The sequence below is a fragment of the Pongo pygmaeus genome, chromosome 16 (genome assembly GCF_028885625.2).
Source record: "Pongo pygmaeus isolate AG05252 chromosome 16, NHGRI_mPonPyg2-v2.0_pri, whole genome shotgun sequence".
NCBI lineage: Eukaryota > Metazoa > Chordata > Mammalia > Primates > Hominidae > Pongo > Pongo pygmaeus.
Genome location: NC_072389.2, coordinates 48,965,311 through 48,983,527, shown reverse-complemented (window position 1 = coordinate 48,983,527; position 18,217 = coordinate 48,965,311). Strand labels below are relative to the sequence as shown.

The 18,217-nt window shown below is 41.9% G+C and overlaps 1 protein-coding gene across 1 annotated transcript in view; it reads right to left on the bottom strand.

Annotated features, from left to right (window-relative positions):
* Nucleotides 1-112: 112 nt before the first annotated feature.
* The window catches only part of PDIA3 (protein disulfide isomerase family A member 3), a 25,984-nt gene continuing 7,879 nt past the window's right edge, over nucleotides 113-18,217 (bottom strand). The window contains exons 2-13 of the mRNA XM_054452221.2: nucleotides 17,729-17,807; nucleotides 14,872-14,989; nucleotides 10,058-10,165; nucleotides 8,382-8,511; nucleotides 6,016-6,132; nucleotides 5,570-5,695; nucleotides 4,691-4,873; nucleotides 3,012-3,120; nucleotides 1,968-2,096; nucleotides 1,326-1,405; nucleotides 1,074-1,131; nucleotides 113-548 (exon numbers count right to left, since the gene is read on the bottom strand). Coding sequence (XP_054308196.1) covers nucleotides 435-548; nucleotides 1,074-1,131; nucleotides 1,326-1,405; nucleotides 1,968-2,096; nucleotides 3,012-3,120; nucleotides 4,691-4,873; nucleotides 5,570-5,695; nucleotides 6,016-6,132; nucleotides 8,382-8,511; nucleotides 10,058-10,165; nucleotides 14,872-14,989; nucleotides 17,729-17,807 — 1,351 coding nt within the window. The 3' untranslated portion in view covers nucleotides 113-434. The remainder of the gene's footprint in view (nucleotides 549-1,073; nucleotides 1,132-1,325; nucleotides 1,406-1,967; nucleotides 2,097-3,011; nucleotides 3,121-4,690; nucleotides 4,874-5,569; nucleotides 5,696-6,015; nucleotides 6,133-8,381; nucleotides 8,512-10,057; nucleotides 10,166-14,871; nucleotides 14,990-17,728; nucleotides 17,808-18,217) is intronic.

Here is an 18,217-nt window from a genome sequence, read left to right as displayed (position 1 = left end):
CTGTACTGAACAGTGTAGATTACAGAGCATTTCCATTACTGAAGAAAGCTCTATTGAACAATGATAGTGTGTAGAGAACATCTGGTTCTCAATCTTGTGGAAAATAAGACAGTTTAAAGGGGTCTCATTTATTGTCACTGTTCCAAATGTACAAAAAAAATTAGAAAATACCCCCAACTCAACCCCACCCCCACGACATTTCCCCCAACACAAATAATTTTTCCCAAAACCACAAACATAAACTGGTCCTGGTATTTCCATAAACAGTGCAGCTAAGAAACAGTTTAGAGAAAATTTAACAGGATTCAGATTATATCCATTCTGTCCTCTCGGCCCTGAGAGGTAATAATTCCCATATGGGTCCTAGTCCTCCCCAATGGTTTTCCCATCTCTGGTGGAAGAGTCCTTTTACAAAGTGGTGTTTGGCTACTGCTTTAGAGATCCTCCTGTGCCTTCTTCTTCTTCTTGGGTTTTTCTTCTTGAATTACAGGGGGGTTTGTAGCTTCTCGTTGTAGATAGCTAATAAAATCACTTAATTCACGGCCACCCTGAAAACAGAAAGATTACCTTAAACATGTAACTTTTTAAAGAACCCTGATCTGCCCCACCCAAACAGGAAGACTTCTGAATTTGTAAAAGCATATTAGCAGCCACATATACTGCCCATGAGAGTTTAAAGAGTTTTTAGTTAAATAAACCCAATTAGCCTGGCACGGTGGCTCACGCCTGTAATCCCAGCACTTTGGGAGGCCAAGGCAGGCGGATCACCTGAGGTCAGGAGTTCAAGACCAGCCTGACCAACATGGAGCAACCCCATCTCTACTAAAAATACAAAATTAGCTGGGGTGGTGGCGCATGCCTGTAATCCCAGCTACTCGGGAGGCTGAGGCAGGAGAATCACTTGAACGGTGAGCCGAGATCACGCCACTGCACTCCAGCCCAGGCAACAAGAGTGAAACTCCGTCTCAAAAAAATAAATAAATAAATAAATAAACCCAATTAAAGAACTATGTTTAAGGGTGTGTATTTATGTCTGTGTATATATTTGTGGGGATATGGGACAATTCACTTACTTCATATTTCTTTGGATTTAGCTTCTTGTTGGCTGGAGAGAAGTATATGGTAGGAAAACTGGGGAAAGAAACATTTATTAATTTTAAGCACTTATGTGGGCCCATGCTGCAGAACTCTTAAGCCAAGAAGGAATCAGTGGTTCTGCCTTCAACTGGAATATGAAAACTATGTCTAGTAATGATTTCCTGGTGGTTACAAGCTTTATTCCTATCTATTGCCTAGACACTTTTGTTAATTTTTAACCCACTTACCCTCTGACTTCATATGGAGAAGGCACATCATTGGCTGTGGCATCCATCTTGGCTATGACGATATTTGGGTCTTTGCTGAGCTGTTAATAAAACAGGTTAAATGTTTACATTTCAAGTTTTCAGTGACAGAGGGACACTTAGTCAATTGAAGACTTAAAACAATCTCATTCTTCAAACACTAAAAATACAAAAATTAGCCGGGTGTGGTGGTGCGCACCTGTAATTCCAGCAAATAAACTGCTGTTCAGGTGGGAAGAGTGGTTTGCAGATGGTAGTACCTCACTTTCCACAAGCTTCCCTTTTTTCTCTTGTATTAAGACTCTACATATTGCCACCTTCAAATTTAACTGGTCTAAATAAGACATTACAGGGGCTAAGCCAAATGTTATAAGACGAAGGACCATATGGATTCATGTAAGCCATTACCAAAATTCAGAAGTCCTTAGATATTTTTAACCATTATCTAGATTGAGCACAGGCTGGAGCACTAGGGGGCAGTCAAGAGAAAGTGAGTAAACAGCAAGTAATTGGGAAAAAAATCTATCAGTACTTAGGAACCAAGCAAATTAGCCAATGCTGAATACATACATAAACTTACTGCTCCCGCTCAAATGTTATCCTCAGAATAGGGTTCACACTTACCTTCTCGCCAAGTTCTTTATACTTGGGCTCCAGGTTCTTACAGTGACCACACCAAGGGGCATAAAATTCAATCAGCACATCTTTATTTTCATTATTCACTATTTCATCAAAATTCTCTGCTACCACTACCTGGAAAACACAGAAGAATCTCTAGTTGGTAACATAAAAAAATAAATTCACAACTGTATTTGTTCCTAGACCCAATCCCTCTCTAATTTGATGTGTTACCACGGAAAATAAGTCATGGAAACCCAAATCACATTTACAGATTGTATTAAAGATGTTGTCATTCACTAGATACCAACTTGTTCCTATGTCTGTCACCTGTGAAACTATGTTCAGGAAGTTACAGGACACAGAAGTGCTACCCAACCGTTCCTTAAAATAATTTCAAGCCAAGCTTGGTGGCACATGCCTACAGTCCAAGCTACTTAGAAGACTGAGGCAACAGAGTAAGACCACATCTCTGTAAAAAAATTCAAAGCAACACACTGTTCTTAGGGGTTGCTTTATCCTCAAGAGTAGCTTAGCCCAATATAAATTTCATCAGAAAATTCTACGCAGGCTTTATACTCTTGCCCCTACCAAGCATTATGAGCCCTGCCAACGCTTTTTGTTTTTGAGATGGAGTTTCGCTCTTGTCGCCCAGGCTGGAGTGCAGTGGCATAATCTTGACTCACTGCAACCTCTGCTTCCTGGGTTCAAGCGATTCTCCTGCCTCAGCCTCCCGAGTAACTGGGCTTACAGGCGCCCGCCACCATGCCCAGCTGATTTTTTTGTATTTTTAGTAGATACGGGGTTTCATCATGTTGGGCAGGCTGGTCTCAAACTCTTGACCTTGTGATGTGCCTGCCTTTGCCTCATGCTGGGATTACAGGCATGAGCTACCGCTCGGCCTGCCAATGCTTATTTTATGACTCGGGAGTAAGGACGAAAAAAAAAAAGAGATGGCCAACAAAGTCTTCATTTAGACCCCACAGTTTTGGAACAAAGAAATGAGGAGAGGCAACTGCTCATAGCTTGATGAGGCTGTGAGCACCTCACCTTCACAGGCCCATCATTGCTCTCTGGGATAGGTTCAGACTTCAGGTATCTCTTCAGATTGCCATCAAAGTAATCCTGCAGGAACCTCTCCAGAGCCTTCCCATCACGCCTACAATTGGAAAACAAGGGTAAGGCTTGTTAATCTATTCCCACCACTGAGAAAATTACAGCAATTTCTTTGAAGAGTTACTACGTATTTTAGCTTTTCAAGGCTAAAAAAGGGGGACTCTTATCTCTCAATATGCAGAACTACTGACTGAAGAAACAAACCGTTCCTTTTATTTCTAGTGTGTTCTTTGTGGATTAGAAAGTTCAGAGAAAGGAGAATCATTGGTCTTCTGGAGATTCATTTTTGTAAAAGAACCAGGTCTTATTGCTCTGGAGCATAGTGTGTGTTTACAGTATTTTGTTTTATTGACTGGCTCACAAGGAAGATTTTCTCTTGTCTCAATCTCCCAAAATCTCAGAAAGTGAGGGTAAAAATTGTTTCTGGGGTCTTCAGATCTTCCCGATTCTGAGTTTACTTTAGACCCATATGGTATTTCAAAAAGAAAATACATTCTGTAGGGATGAGGGGGGGAATGGTTTGGTTTGAAATTACATCAGTATCAAGGAGACTGTTCAATCTTTTTTTGGATTTTTAAATTTTTTGGAGACGGGGTCTTGCTATGTTGCCCAGGCTGGCCTCAAACTCATGGGCTCAAATGATCTTCCTGCCTCAGCCTCCCAAAGTGCTGGGATTATAGGTGTGAGCCACCACATCTGGCCCAAAGGAGGCTGTCCAATCTTATTTTTTTTTTTTTTTTTTTTTTTGAGACAGAGTCTTGCTCTGTCACCCAGGCTGGAGAACAGTGGCATGATCTCGGCTCACGGCAACCTCTGCCTCCCGGGTTCAAGTGATTCTGGTGCCTCAGCCTCCCCAGTAGCTGGAATTACAGATGTGCACCGTCATACCCGGCTAATTTTTGTATTTTTAGCAGAGACAGGGTTTCACTATGTGGGCCAGCTGGTCTTTAACTCCTGCCTTCAAGTGATCCACATGCCTTGGCCTCCCAAAGTGCTGGGATTACAAGTGTGAGCCACTGCGCTCAGCCTTTATCTGCTATTTCTAATGACCAAGTGGAATCATGTAAGAATTCCAACCTGCCATCCTTTCATTAGTTTTCGGAATTCATTAAGGATCATAATCCTTAAAGTACCTATATGTATTTATTTATTTTTATTTATTTATTTTTTTGAGACAGAGTTTCACTCTTGTTGTACAGGCCGGAGTGCAATGGCGCGATCTTGGCTCACCGCAACCTCTGCCTCCCAGGTTCAAGCGATTCTCCTGCCTCAGCCTCCTGAGTAGCTGGGATTACAGGCATGCACCACCGTGCCTGGCTAATTTTTTTGCATTTTTAGTAGAGACGGGGTTTCTCTATGTTGGTCAGGCTGGTCTCGAACTCCCAACCTTAGGCGATCCACCTGCCTTAGGCTCCCAAAGTGCTGGGATTACAGGCGTGAGCCACCACGCCTGGCCTAAAATACCTATATTTAAATTGAGAAAAATGACAGTCATAGGTCTTGATTAAAAGACCTATCTTCACATTCCAGGGTTATTGTTCTTTAGAAATCCTTTGTAGTATAAAAGGCTTTAATAATTGCCTTGGAGAATCAAAGCCCAACTAGCAACTCACGAGAACTCCTCCTGCATGACAAACTTCTCTCCTTTAGCAGTTCTGATAGCAACAACAGGAATCTCTCCAGCAGTGCTCTCCAAGCCAAAATCAGAAAGTTCATGGCTAAAGGTTTTGCGGCTAGCTACAGCAAAGTTGAGTTTGTGCCCAGCATCCAGGAATTTCTTTGCCACCATCATTACCCTGTGGGAAACAAGAGACATTTGTGCCAAGACTATACAGGGTGGTCAAGCACTTTTGAAACTAAGAAGCAAGTGATTAGAAAGCAAAGACTAAGTTCTATAGTTCTAGCCTTCTGAAATCAGTCTGAACAGTCTGAGCTCTTGGGCACTGACACACAGGGTTATGATATACTTCAATGCCTTACTGAACTTCACTGGCAAATTGGTGATACCCAATCAACTGGTGCATTCCTGCTAAATCTTGCTGTAATATATAACTGAAATCTATTATAGGCATAATGACTGATCTGAAAAGAAAATCTGTAAGGGTAAAATGCACTGAGAGTCTCAATGTGCAAGTAAGCACAATGTTTTAAGTGCATTTTATATCAAATTTCCACCTTCTACTTGGAGTCACTGTGTCACAAAGCAAAGGAACACCTACGAAATACACGCCCAACAGATTGTGAAAACAGTTTATTTGTCCTTATGGCTTCAAATGTAGTATTTGGAAGCCAAATGTTCCCATTCTTTCCTGCTCTTATACCACACATGGTAACAGGATAGTTACTTTAATTTTTTTTTTTTTTTTTTTTACATCTTCTTAAGGAACCATTTATTGTTTTACAGATTCTTAAGGAACCAACAAGATAGTTAGAAGGGACTGTTTATACATTGGGTAAACTTGTTCATGAGGGAAAAACATAATTCTTATTACCTGTTTCTCCAGTAGTTGGAACCTTTAGCATTCTTTTCATAGTCCACATCATAGTAAGCAATAAGTAAGTCCTTGCCCTGTATCAAATCTTTATTGTCTTCTGTCATGTGAGGGCAGATACCAAAACTGAAATGAAATAATCTATTATCAACTGGCTTGGCAAGTTTTTAGCTATATCATAAAGTTGCCACAAAATAACTGATAGCATTCATGAAGGAAAGAGATTTTAAACATTTAGGACAAGTACTGAGCAATATATACCTTACAGGATGACAATAGGAGTTCTGACACCCATACATTACTGCTTTAATATAAACTCAAACTATTATTATTACAATCCCCCCGAATAGACTGTTTAAACCAAAATATAGCTCTGCTTAATAACTGAGGTAAACAAACTAAAATCAAGCAAATAAATCCCAGACAAGATACAAAGAAGTACTCACATGTTTTCCTGGATAAACTTTTTAATTTTGCCACTGGTCATTTTTTGCTCTGTATATACCACAGTCTTGTCCTCAAACTTGTTAGTGAGATGTGAAGGACGAAATAAGATGATACCCCTTAAAAAAAAGAGAAAAGTCTCAGTAGGCAGATAGCAGAAGAACTGTCTCCCATCTTTTTTTTTTTTTTTTTTTTTTTTGAGATAGGATTTCACTCTGTTGCTCAGGCTGGAGTGCAGTGGTGTGATCACAGTTCACTGTAGCCTTGAACTCCTAGGCTCAAGTGATCCTCCTGCCTTAGCTGCCCAAATAGCTGAGAACACAGGTGTGCACCACCATGCACAACTAATTTATTTTTTAAATTTTTGTAGAGATGGGGGTCTCACCATGTTCCCAAGGGTGGTCTTGAACTCCCAGGCTCAAATGATCCATCTCAGCCTCCAAAAATGCTGGGATTACAGGTGGAGCTCCCATGTTTCATGTAAAGCTCAGACTATCTACTTTTGCTGCCACTTTTAACTAGCAACATCTAAGCACATAAGGACTCTTTTCTAGTACCACAGACTCAGCAACATGACCTTCTCATTAACACTAAGATGCTAACCACCTTAATCTTAAGTGCAATAATTGGGTATAGGGTTTACTAAATGTTGGGTTAGAAAATTAAGAGAACGTGGTTCTAATCATAGTTCCCCCAACTAATTCCAAACACGTTGGACCAGGTCTCAATTTAATCCTTCTGGGCTTCAGCTTTTTCATTATCTCAAAAGGGGGTTAGAGTAGATTTTCAAACCTTTAGAAACAATAGCAGGCCGGGTGTGGTGGCTCACACCTGTAATCCCAACACTTTGGAAGCCCGAGGCAGACAGATCACCTCAGGTCAGGAGTTTGAGACCAGACTGGCCAATATGATGAAACCCTGTCTCTACAAAAAATACAAAAAACTAGCCAGGTGTGGTGGTGCACACCTGTAATCCTAGCTACTCAGGAGGCTGAGGCAGGAGAATCACTTGAACCCAGGAGGCGGAGGTTGTCGTGAGCTGAGATCGCGCCACTGCACTCCAGCCTGGGCAACAAGGGCCAGACTCTGTCTGAAAAAAATTTAAAAAAACCTCAAACTTACTCTGATTCTTCTTTTCACACACGGTTAGTGACTATTGTTTACATTTTTTATACTCACCCCTTCCTATCCATTGCCACTAATGCTGTTGACCGAGTTTAGACTCTCACATGTCATCCTCAGTTTAGATTCTCCTTATAATCCTTAGAATTCTCCTTTGAATCCTTAGAATGCCTTGCACCACTCCCCCTTCAAACCATTATCATGTGGTTGACAGTGACTTATTCACAAATTTAACCCATTTACGCGGGAGGCTGCAAATTGTTTTTGTGAAAGATCAGACCTTGGCAATGACCTTGAGTAGGAGGATATAAATAACTCCCACAAGCTTAGTATTCCAGTAATGGAACACTAGGCATTACTCCCCAGCCCAAAGTCTTTCAATGGCTCTCAAATGTCTAAAAGATAAAATCAAAGCTCTTTTGTATGGCACTTAAAATTTATAATTTGGTCTCTGCTTAATACTCCAATCTTGTCTTTCATTATGATCTCAATCACAAACAATACTCCAGCAGTACTATGGGCCCCAACATGCCTAGGCTATCTTACATCTCAAGGCCTTCACTCCTGGTGCTCTATCTGGAATAATTTTTATTTCAAAGGCCATAACCTTCCAGAGAAAACTGATCCTTCAAGAGTCACCCCCTCTATGAATTTTTCTGATATTACCCCCCACCCCAAAAGAAGAAAAAAACACTCCCTCTTTTGTACTTCCAACCACTCTGTATATAGTTCTACATACACTTACACTTTCATTTTTATATATGTTCATGCATACAATCTCCCTCTACTAGATAGAGGGATGTTCCTTGAAGGCAGCAATAGTTTCTGGGCATGTAGCATAATGCCTTGAAAGTACTCAATAAACGCTTGGGAAAAATTAGGTATAAAAATGACCAATTCAGCTGGGTGCGGTGGCTCATGCCTGTAATCTCAGCACTTTGGGAGGCCAAGGTGGGTGGAACACTTGAGGCCAGGAATTTGAGACCAGCCTGGGCAACATGGTGAAACCCTGTCTCTACTAAAAATACAAAAATTAGCAGGGTGTGGTGGCGCATGCCTGTACTCCCAGCTACTCAAGAGGTTGAGGCGCGAGAATCGTTTGAACCTGGGAGGCGGAGGTTGCAGTGAGCAGAGATCGCACCACTGCACTCCAGCCTGGGTGACAGAGTGAAACCTTGTCCCAATCAATCAGTATCACCAGTTCACACAATAATACTTGGTCAGGAGATTCAACTCAGTCACTTACTCTCCATTATCATCATACTCGTTCACCAGAGACTCAACATTCGTATGTGCAAATCGGTAGTTATCTCTCAAGTTGCTGGCTGCTTTTAGGAACTCGGAGTGAGCTTCACTGAATGAATCATCGAAAAAACCTATACAGAAAATATTAAACACAAGGAAGAAGCAATAAGTGCTGACAGATAGACATTCCAAACCATAAACGTCTATTTTTTAAGGGTTTCATTCTATTTTGAGGACTGGGTCTGCTTTGCCATGACTACCTCAGACAGGCACAATATTTAGGATGAGAATTTTCCCTCTACCCTTTACAGAAACATTTCTTGAGAGAACCAGGGAGAAAATTTGTTCAGTGTTCAAGTCTTCATTCTACTTTCTCATAATTGAACAAATTTGGGCAAATTGCTTAACTTAGGAGTTTCAGGGACTATTTCAGGTATCAGAAGGATTAAATTAAGATGATATGTCAAAATAAACTGTAAACCACTTCACGCAATTTTTTTCCTTCTCTCTATTTGTCTTCAGAACTACTCATTTAGAAAAGTGACTAAAACATAAATGTTTAATAAATACATGCTAACTCCTTGTAAAATATAAAGAATCAGTAAAATCTAGATGATAAAAAGTGGCTTTTAGCCAAATTTAAACAGTAAACCATATTCTGCTGCCAGAAAGTCACTTTTTTTTTTTTTTTTTGCGACAGAGTTTTGTTATTGTTGCCCAGGCTGGAGTACAATGGCACGATCTTAGCTCACCCCAACCTCCGCCTCCCGGGTTCAAGCGTTTCTCCTGCCTCAGCCTTCCAAGTAGCTGAGATTACAGGCATGTGCCACCATGCTCAGCTAATTTTGTATTTTTAGTAGAGACGGGGTTTCTCCATGTTGGTCAGGTTGGTCTCAAACTCCCGACCTCAGGTGATCCGCCTGCTTCAGCCTCCCAAAGTGCTGGGATTACAGGCGTGAGCCACTGAGCCAGGCGAAAGTCAGTTTTATTACAGTAATTAGGCGACTAAGAGAAGCACAAACATAGCTTTTATGTTTAAATTTATTTTTTAGTCAAATTTATCATATATCACATTTAAAAAACAAAACAATGAACATCTAAGATGCAGAAAGTGTTTAACTGGCTCATGTCATTTAAAAATGAGATACTACAACACATGAGAAAGCAATGAATGCTGCAAAAACAAGACAAATCCTAGCGATCTGATTTTAAATTTTAAGTTCCCTAATTTTTGTGAAAATAGCAGAGGTTTATTATTTACTTGTATCTTCCTACCTTAAAACCTTATTTTCAGTCATAACTACCCTATTGTGAGTCAAATCTCAGAGTTTAAGAAGCATTAGAAAATGCTGAAGATATTCCTACCCTAGTCCTTTATTTTTTTCCCCCACACCCACCCCTCCTAGTCCTTTAATTGAAATTAAACCTTTATATCTATGAGAACACAAACCCACTCAAATAAAACACCAATTGCCCCCCACATTATAATTACATTATATAGTAATTATATAATGTACTATAGTACATTATAGTAATTGCTGACCCAATTCTGTCAGTTGCCTTTTCAACTGCCCCAAGGTTTCCTTAACTGCTTTAATTCTGTGGCTTTCCCAGACATGGAGGGTTTTGGAAACCAAACTGACAATTCTGTGGCACGGTTTAATATTTGCTACTTACCTACTATAGAGGCATCTTTATCACTAATGAATTTCTTAAATTCTTCCTCAGTCCTGAGAGGCACTGAAGCTGGTCCTGCCTGCTTCTTCAGGTGGCTGACAATTCCATCTTAGAAGTCAAAATAAAAGTTATAACAACACAACTTATTTATAATTTTTGAGAAGGCAATTATTCATGACTCACAATTCAGAAGGTACAAAAGAGTGTAAGATGAAATCTTCTTGCCACCCTTGTCCCTAGTCACCCAGTTTTCTCCTTAAAAGATTTCAGTTTTTTTTTGTTTTTTTTTGTTTTTGAGACAGAGTCTTGCTCTGTCACCCAGGCTGGAGTGCAGTGGCACAATCTCAGCTCACTGCAAGCTCTGCCTCCCGTGTTCACGCCATTCTCCTACTTCAGCCTCCCAAGTAGCTGGGACTACAGGTGCCCGCCACCATGCCCAGCTACTTTTTTTTATATTTTTTTAGTAGAGACGGGGTTTCACTGTGTTAGACAGGATGGTCTCGATCTCCTGACCTCGTGATCCACCTACCTTGGCCTCCCAAAGTGCTGGGATTACAGGTGTGAGCCACCACACCCAGCCAAGATTTCAGTTTCTTGTATATCCTTCCAGACATTTTCTGCATAAACAGGCAATTATATATACATAGCTACCTCAACCTTTTATTACAGTGGCATAGCGTTTTTTATTATTATTGTTTTAAAAAGTTTTTTCGGCCGGGCATGGTGGCTCACGCCTGTAATCACAGCACTTTGGGAGGCCGAGGCGGGCAGATCACAAGGTCAGGAGATTGAGACCATCCTGGCTAACACGGTGAAACTCGTCTCCACTAAAAATAACAAAAAAATTAGCCGGGCATGGTGGCGGGTGCCTGTGGTCCCCAGCTACTCGGGAGGCTGAGGCAGGAGAGTGGCGTGAACCCGGGAGGCAGAGCTTGCAGTGAGCTGAGGTCGTGCCACTGCACTCCAGCCTGGGTGACAGTGCGAGACTCCGTCTCAAAAAAAAAAAAAAGTTTTTTTTTTAACAGAAACATTGTTTACAATGCATAGTGTTTCACTATAAATGTGCCATAGTTTATTTAACCAGACACAATTGCAAAACTGATGGACATTTGTTTCCAATCTTTTTTTTTTGAGACAGGGTCTCCTTCTGTCACCCAGGCTGGAGTCCAGTGGCATGATCATTGCTCACTGCAGCCTTAACCTCCCAGTGTCAATCAGACCTCTCGCCTCAGTCTCCTGAGTAGCTGGGTCTACAGGCATGCACCATCCCGCCTGGCTAGTTTTTTGTATTTTTATAAAGACGGGGTCTCACTATGTTGCCCAGGATGGCCTCCAACTCCTAGGCTCAAGCAAACCACCTGCCTCAACTTCCCAAAGTGCTGGGATTTCAGGCCATGAGCCTTGTTAAACCATTTTTTTGTTTGATTGTTTGAGATGGAGTTTCACTCTTGTCACCCAGGCTGGAGTGCAATGGCGTGATTGCAACATTGGCTCACTGCAACATCCACCTCCTGGGTTCAAGCAATTCTCCTGCCTCAGCCTCCCGAGTAGCTGGAATTACAGGCTCCTGCCACCATGCCCGGCTTATTTTTTGTATTTTTAGTACAGATGGGGTTTCACTATGTTGGCTGGCCAGGCTGGTCTTGAACTCCTGACCTCATGATCTGCCCACCTTGACCTCCCAAAGTGCTGGGATTACAGGCGTGAGCCACCATGCCCGGCCCTTGTTAACCATTTTTAAACATACAATTTTGTATACTATTTGTGCTACCTCATGTAAGTGGAATCATATAGCAGCATGTAGTCAGAATTTTCTTCTTTAAGGCTGAATAATCTTCCACTGGATGCATATACCATATTTTGTTTACTATTCATTCACTGATAGATACTTGGGTTACTTCTACCTTTTGGCTACTATGAATAATGCTGCTGTGGATGTAGGTGTACAACTATCTTCTTTTGGGTATACAATAAGTCCTCACTTAATATTATTCATATGTTCTCAGAGACTGCAACTTCAAGAGAAAGAATGCATAGCAAGTCCTAGAATAACACTGTTTCCTATAACATTGATGAGGAAAAAAAAAAAAACAAGTTTTGTTATAGGTTGTTTCACTTAAAAGTCACAGCTTCCAAGAATCTATAGACAACATTAAGTGAGAATTTAATGTATATTCAGAAGTGGGTATACAGAAGCTGGATCATATATATGGTAAATTTTATTTATTTATTTATTTATTTACTTACTTACTTATTTTTGAGACAGAGTCTCGCTCTTTCGCCCAGGCCAGACTGCAGTGGCGCTATCTCGGCTTACTGCAAGCTCCGCCTCCCGGGTTCACGCCATTCTCCTGCCTCAGCCTCCCGAGTAGCTGGAACTACAGGCAGCCGCCACTGCACCCGGCTAATTTTTTGTATTTTTAGTAGAGACGGGGTTTCAATGTGTTAGCCAGGATGGTCTCGCTCTCCTGACCTTGCGATCCGCCCGCCTCAGCCTCCCAAAGTGCTGGGATTACAGACGTGAGCCACCGTACCTGGCCTGGTAATTTTATTTTCATTTTTATTTTTTTTTGAGACAGGGTCTCACTCTGTCACCCAGGCTGGAGTGCAGTGGTGTAATCTCAGCTCACTGCAACCTCCACCTTCCAGGTTCAAGCGATTCTCCTGCCTTAGCCTCTCAAGTAGCTAGGACTACACGTGTGCACCACGCCCAGCTAATTTTTGTATTTTTTGGTGGAGACAGGGTTTCACCATGTTGGCCAGGCTGGTCTCGAACTCCTGACCTCAAGTGATCTACCTACCTTGGCCTCCCAAAGAGCTGGGATTACAGTCATGAGCTACCATGCCTGGCCTTCCAATTTTTTTTATCTTTTTTTTTTTTTTTTTTTTTGGGACAGAGTCTTGCTTTGTTCCCCAGGCTGGAGTGCAGTGGCCCGATCTCGACTCACCACAACCTCCGCCTCCCGGGCTCAAGCTATCCTCCTGCCTCAGCCTCCCAGGTAGCTGGGATTACAGGTATGCGCCATCATACCCAGCTAATTTTTGTATTTTTAGTAGAGAGAGGGTTTCACCATGTTGTCCCAGCTGGCCTCAAACTCCTGATCTCAAATGATCCGCCTGCCTTGGCCTCCCAAAGTGCTGGGATTATAGGCATGAGCCACCAGGCCCAGCCCTATTTTTAATTTTTAAAGGAACCACCATACTGTGTTTTCCATAGTGGTTGTCTCATTTTACATCCCTAATAGTGCACAAAGTTTCCAATTTCTCTACATCCACGCTAACATTGGCTATTTTGTTGTTGTTGTTGTTTTGAGACGGAGTTTCCTTCTTGTTGCCCAGGCTGGAGTACAATGGCACGATCTTGGCTCACCGCAACCCCGCCTCCCAGGTTCAAGCGATTCTCCTGCCTCAGCCTCCCGAGTAGCTGGGATTACAGGCATGCACCATCACTCCTGGCTAATTTTGTGTTTTTAGTAGTGACAGGGTTTTCCCATGTTGGTCAAGCTGGTCTCGAACTCCCGACCTCAGGTGATCTGCCAGCCTCAGCCTCCCAAAGTGCTAGGATTACAGGCGTGAGCCACCGCGCCCGGCCTATTTTGTTTTTTTTTTTTTTAAATAGTAGCCATCCTAATGGGTATGAGATGGTTATCCACATATACAGGAGATAACACACATACCTTTTTTTTTTTTTTTTTTTTTTTTTTTTTGTGGAGATGGAGTCTCGCTCTGTCGCTCAGGCTGGAGTGCTGTGACACAATCTTGGCTCACTGCAACCTCCGCCTCCTGGGTTCAAGCGATTCTCCTGCCTCAGCCTTCTGAGTAGCTGGGATTACAGGCATGTGCCACCACGCCCAGTGCTAATTTTTTCTATTTTTAGTAGAAATGGGGTTTCACAATGCTGGCCAGGCTGGTCTCAAATTCCTGACCTCGTGATCTGCCCACCTCAGCTTCCCAAAGTGCTGGGATTATAGATGTGAGCCACTGTGCCCGGACCACACTTTTTTTTTTTTTTTTTTTGAGACGCAGTCTCGCTCTGTCACCCATGCTGGAGTGCAGTGGCGTGATCTCGGCTCACTGCAAGCTCCGCCTCCCGGGTTCACCCCATTCTCCTGCCTCAGCCTCCCAAGCAGCTAGGACTACAGGCGCCCGCCACCATGCCCGGCTAATTTTTTGTATTTTTAGTAGAGATGGGGTTTTGCTGTGTTAGCCAGGACGGTCTCGATCTCCTGACCTCGTGATCCACCTGCCTCGGCCTCCCAAAGTGCTGGGATTACAGGCGTGAGCCACCGATCCCGGCCCCGGCCCCGGCCCAAACTTTTTATTGGAGATGGGGACTAACTTATATTGCCCAGGCTGCGCTCAAGAGAGTCTCTCACCTCAGCCTCTCGAATAGCTAAAACTATAGGTACGTGCCACTGCACCCAGCTCATCTATATTTTTAAAACTTGTTTGTTGCCTTCTCCCCCTCATCCCCCAGAATGTTAGCTTCACAAGAGTAGGGACCTTGTCTGTTTTATCAATAAATGCCAACGACCTAGTATATTTAGAATATCTGGCACACAGTAATTACTCAATAAATATTTGTAAAATGAAAAAATGTCGAGCTGACCTTATAAATCAAGTTTGTGTATTTTCTATATTACTTATATAATCTGTTCATTTAGAGAGGTCTTTTGTTACCACTGAACTGACCTCTTAGATGAGGAATTTTTAAGACTGAAAGTATACTGTGTAGAAAAACACATTTTTATATTTCCACTACAAAGAATAAGGTACTTAACATCAGTTTCCAGAATGTAGTTCAGGATCCTTACCAGCAGTCCTAGGTCCATCATAAGCACCTGCTTCTTCACCATCTCTAAATATCTTCAGGGTTGGATATCCACTGACTCCATATTTATTACAGGTGTTAGTGTTGGCAGTGCAATCAACCTAAAGATCAAAATACACAAACTATTTTCTTATCCAAGTTTCTGCTGCAGATTCTTCCTATAGTCTCAAAATACTAGGATTGGTCAAATCCTAAGGGGATCAAGGAATTCTTGGCATACATGCCACAGAACATTAGATTTTAAAGGCAGACTGGAGCTTGCCTAACTACATCAGAACTGCCTAAGGAATTCTTTAAAATTGAGATTCCTAGGCCTCACATAAAATGCCAAGTTACTGTTTAAATTCTGCCCTTGTAGTCTCTATCAGCTAAAGCAGTGGTCTTCGTCTTTTTTCTGCCTCAGAACACATGAGGGATAAATCACTTAAATTATTAACAGTGGCTTACTTTGATTACAACTATCACCAAGGGGATATATCCATGGGGGTACATATCCTTTAGGTGGAATGTAATTTGATTTTGCAAATCATCTAGAGCAATTATCAAAGGTACCAATACTTGTACACGTACCCTGAGCTAGTTTAAATCTGGGCTATACCATAACATAACCGATCTAGTGAGACCTATCAGGAAGAAGGAAAATAATTTCCTGGAACTAGCCACTTACTCCAACCCAGGCACAAGTACTTTGCATATATTATCTCATTTAATCTCCACAAGATTATGAAGTATGATCCTTATGCTCTAAGATGGGTAAACTAAGATCCAGAAAATTAATGTGTCTATAGTCACACAGGTAGGAATTGTGATTGAATTTTCTTCTTTTTTTTTTGAGACGGAGTTTCACTCTTGTTGCCCAGGCTGGAGTGCAATGGCGTGAATTCGGCTCACTGCAACCTCCACCCCATGGGTTCAAGCCATTCTCCTGCCTTAGCCTCCCGAGTAGCTGGGATTACAGGCACCGGCCACCATGCTTGACTAATTTTTGTATTTTTAGTAGAGACGGGGTTTCACCATGTTGGCCAGGCTGGTCTTGAACTCCAGACCTCAGGAGATCCACCCACCTTGGCCTTCCAAAGTGCTGGGATTACAGGTGTGAGCCACAGCGCCTGGCTGTGATTGAATTTTTTTTCCTATGGCAAGCTGCTTGATAGGATTAAAAGTAATTTCCAAAAATAGCCTTATATATGAACTATTTGTGGCTGGCAGAGGTATGAGCTTTTAGACTAGAACAACTACGGGTTTACTACAGAATGGCAAAATTCTGGAAGCATTACTTTAATTGTAAAAACAAATACCAAGTTTACAGTTGACCATTTTCATCAATATCCTCATATCATTTTCGTATTCCCATCATTGTGATTATCATATGGCAGTTTAGGGAACTCATTTACTCATAGATTATTATTATTTTTTGAGATGGAGTCTTGCTCTGTCGCCCAGGCTGGAGTACAGTGGCATGATCTCAGCTCACTGCAACCTCCGCCCCCCTGGGTTCAAGTGATTGTCCTGTCTCAGCCTTCCAAGTAGCTGGGATTACAGGCACCTGCCACCACACATGGCTAATTTTTATATTTTTTAGTAGAGACGGGGTTTCACCATGTTGGCCAGGCGGGTCTCGAACTCCTGACCTCAGGTGATCCGCCCTCCTCAGCCTGTCAAAGTGCTGGGATTACAGGCGTGAGCCACCGTGCCCAGCCGCAATGATTATTTTAACCTTTATAGCTGTACTTCTGCTTTCCATCTTTAATTCTTATTTACCATATACTTTACTACTTTTTTTTTTTTGAGATAGGGTTTCGCTCTATTGCCCAGGCTAGAGTGCAATGGCTCAATCACAGCTCACTGCAGCCTCAACCTCTCTGGCTTAAGCAATCCTTCCACCTCAGCCTCTGAGTAGCTGGGACTATGGAAGCCCGCCTGTATCTTTAGTAGAGATGGAATTTTGCCATGTTGCCCAGGCTGGTCTCAAGTGATCTACTTGCCTTGGCTTCCCAAAGTACTGGGATTACACTTTTTTTTTTTTTTTTTTTAAGAGACAGGGTCTTACTCTGTCACCTAGGCTGAAGTCTAGTAATGTGGTCATAGTTCACTGCAGCCTCAAGCAATCCTCCTGCTTCAGCCTTTTGAGAAGCTGGGACTACAGGTGTGAGCCAACACACCCAGCTTTTTAAATTTTTTGTAGAGATGAGGTCTTACTTTGTTGCCCAGGCAACAAACTCCTGGCCTCAAGTGATCATCCCAAAGTGCTGGAATTACAGCTGTGAGGCACCATACCTGGTCTATTTTACTTCTTATGCCAGTAATTTCCTTAGTCTCACTACTTTAAAATTTTTTGTTTGTTTGTTTTTGAGACGGAGTCTCGCTCTGTCACCAGGCTGGAGTGCAGTGGCCCGATCTTGGCTCACTGCAACCTTCATCTCCTGGGTTCAAGCAATTCTCCTGCCTCAGTCTCCTGAGTAGCTGGGACTACAGGCACGTGCCATCACACCCAGCTAATTTTTCTATTTTTAGTTGAGACAGGGTTTCACCATGTTGGCTAGGATGGTCTCAATCTCTTGACTTCGTGATCCACCCACCTCGGCCTCCCAAAGTGTTGGGATAACAGGCATGAGCCATCGTGCCCAGCCACTACTTTTAATCTTTTGAAACTATAAGTCAGTTGTGTATTTGCCCAGAAACTAGTATTCACTCTTCTTAGCAGAATAAGAGTAGAGAAAATGAATGTTAATCTTACAAACTATTTATTACTGTTTTTTTTTTCATGTAACAAAGCTGAGACAACAAATTACTTTTTAAAATACTTCATGTCCTTTAGTGAAGAATCCACCTGTACTTACCTTTGCTAATGGGACTATTCCTTTTAATCTGGTAGCTGCAGCTTCATACTCAGGAGCAAGTCTCTTGCAGTGTCCACACCTATATACATATTAAAAAAGCCAAATTCTCAGTTTAATCCTATGAATTTGTTAACGTTGTCTCACTAGGAAGAATCTCAAACTATAATACTACTTTTGAGCTAGTAGACACTTCCAAAAGCAAAATCATCACATGAACAACATTCATTATTGTTAAAGTAAACCAGAACTCTGAGAAGGCAAAGGTCCTACCCCTAGACTGAGGTTGACTCCATAATACTGGCTCAGCACAGGGCAGCTCTATTTTCTCAATACAAAGTATAACTAAGTTGTGAAAGCTGTAGTCAAAAGTGTATGCCACATTATTAAAGAGGGTTGAATGGGTTAATGCCCTTTTGACCAATTAATGAGGCTGAAGGAAGGACAAAATAGAAATAATCCCATTTCTGATAGAATTCCCCAGAGGAAAAT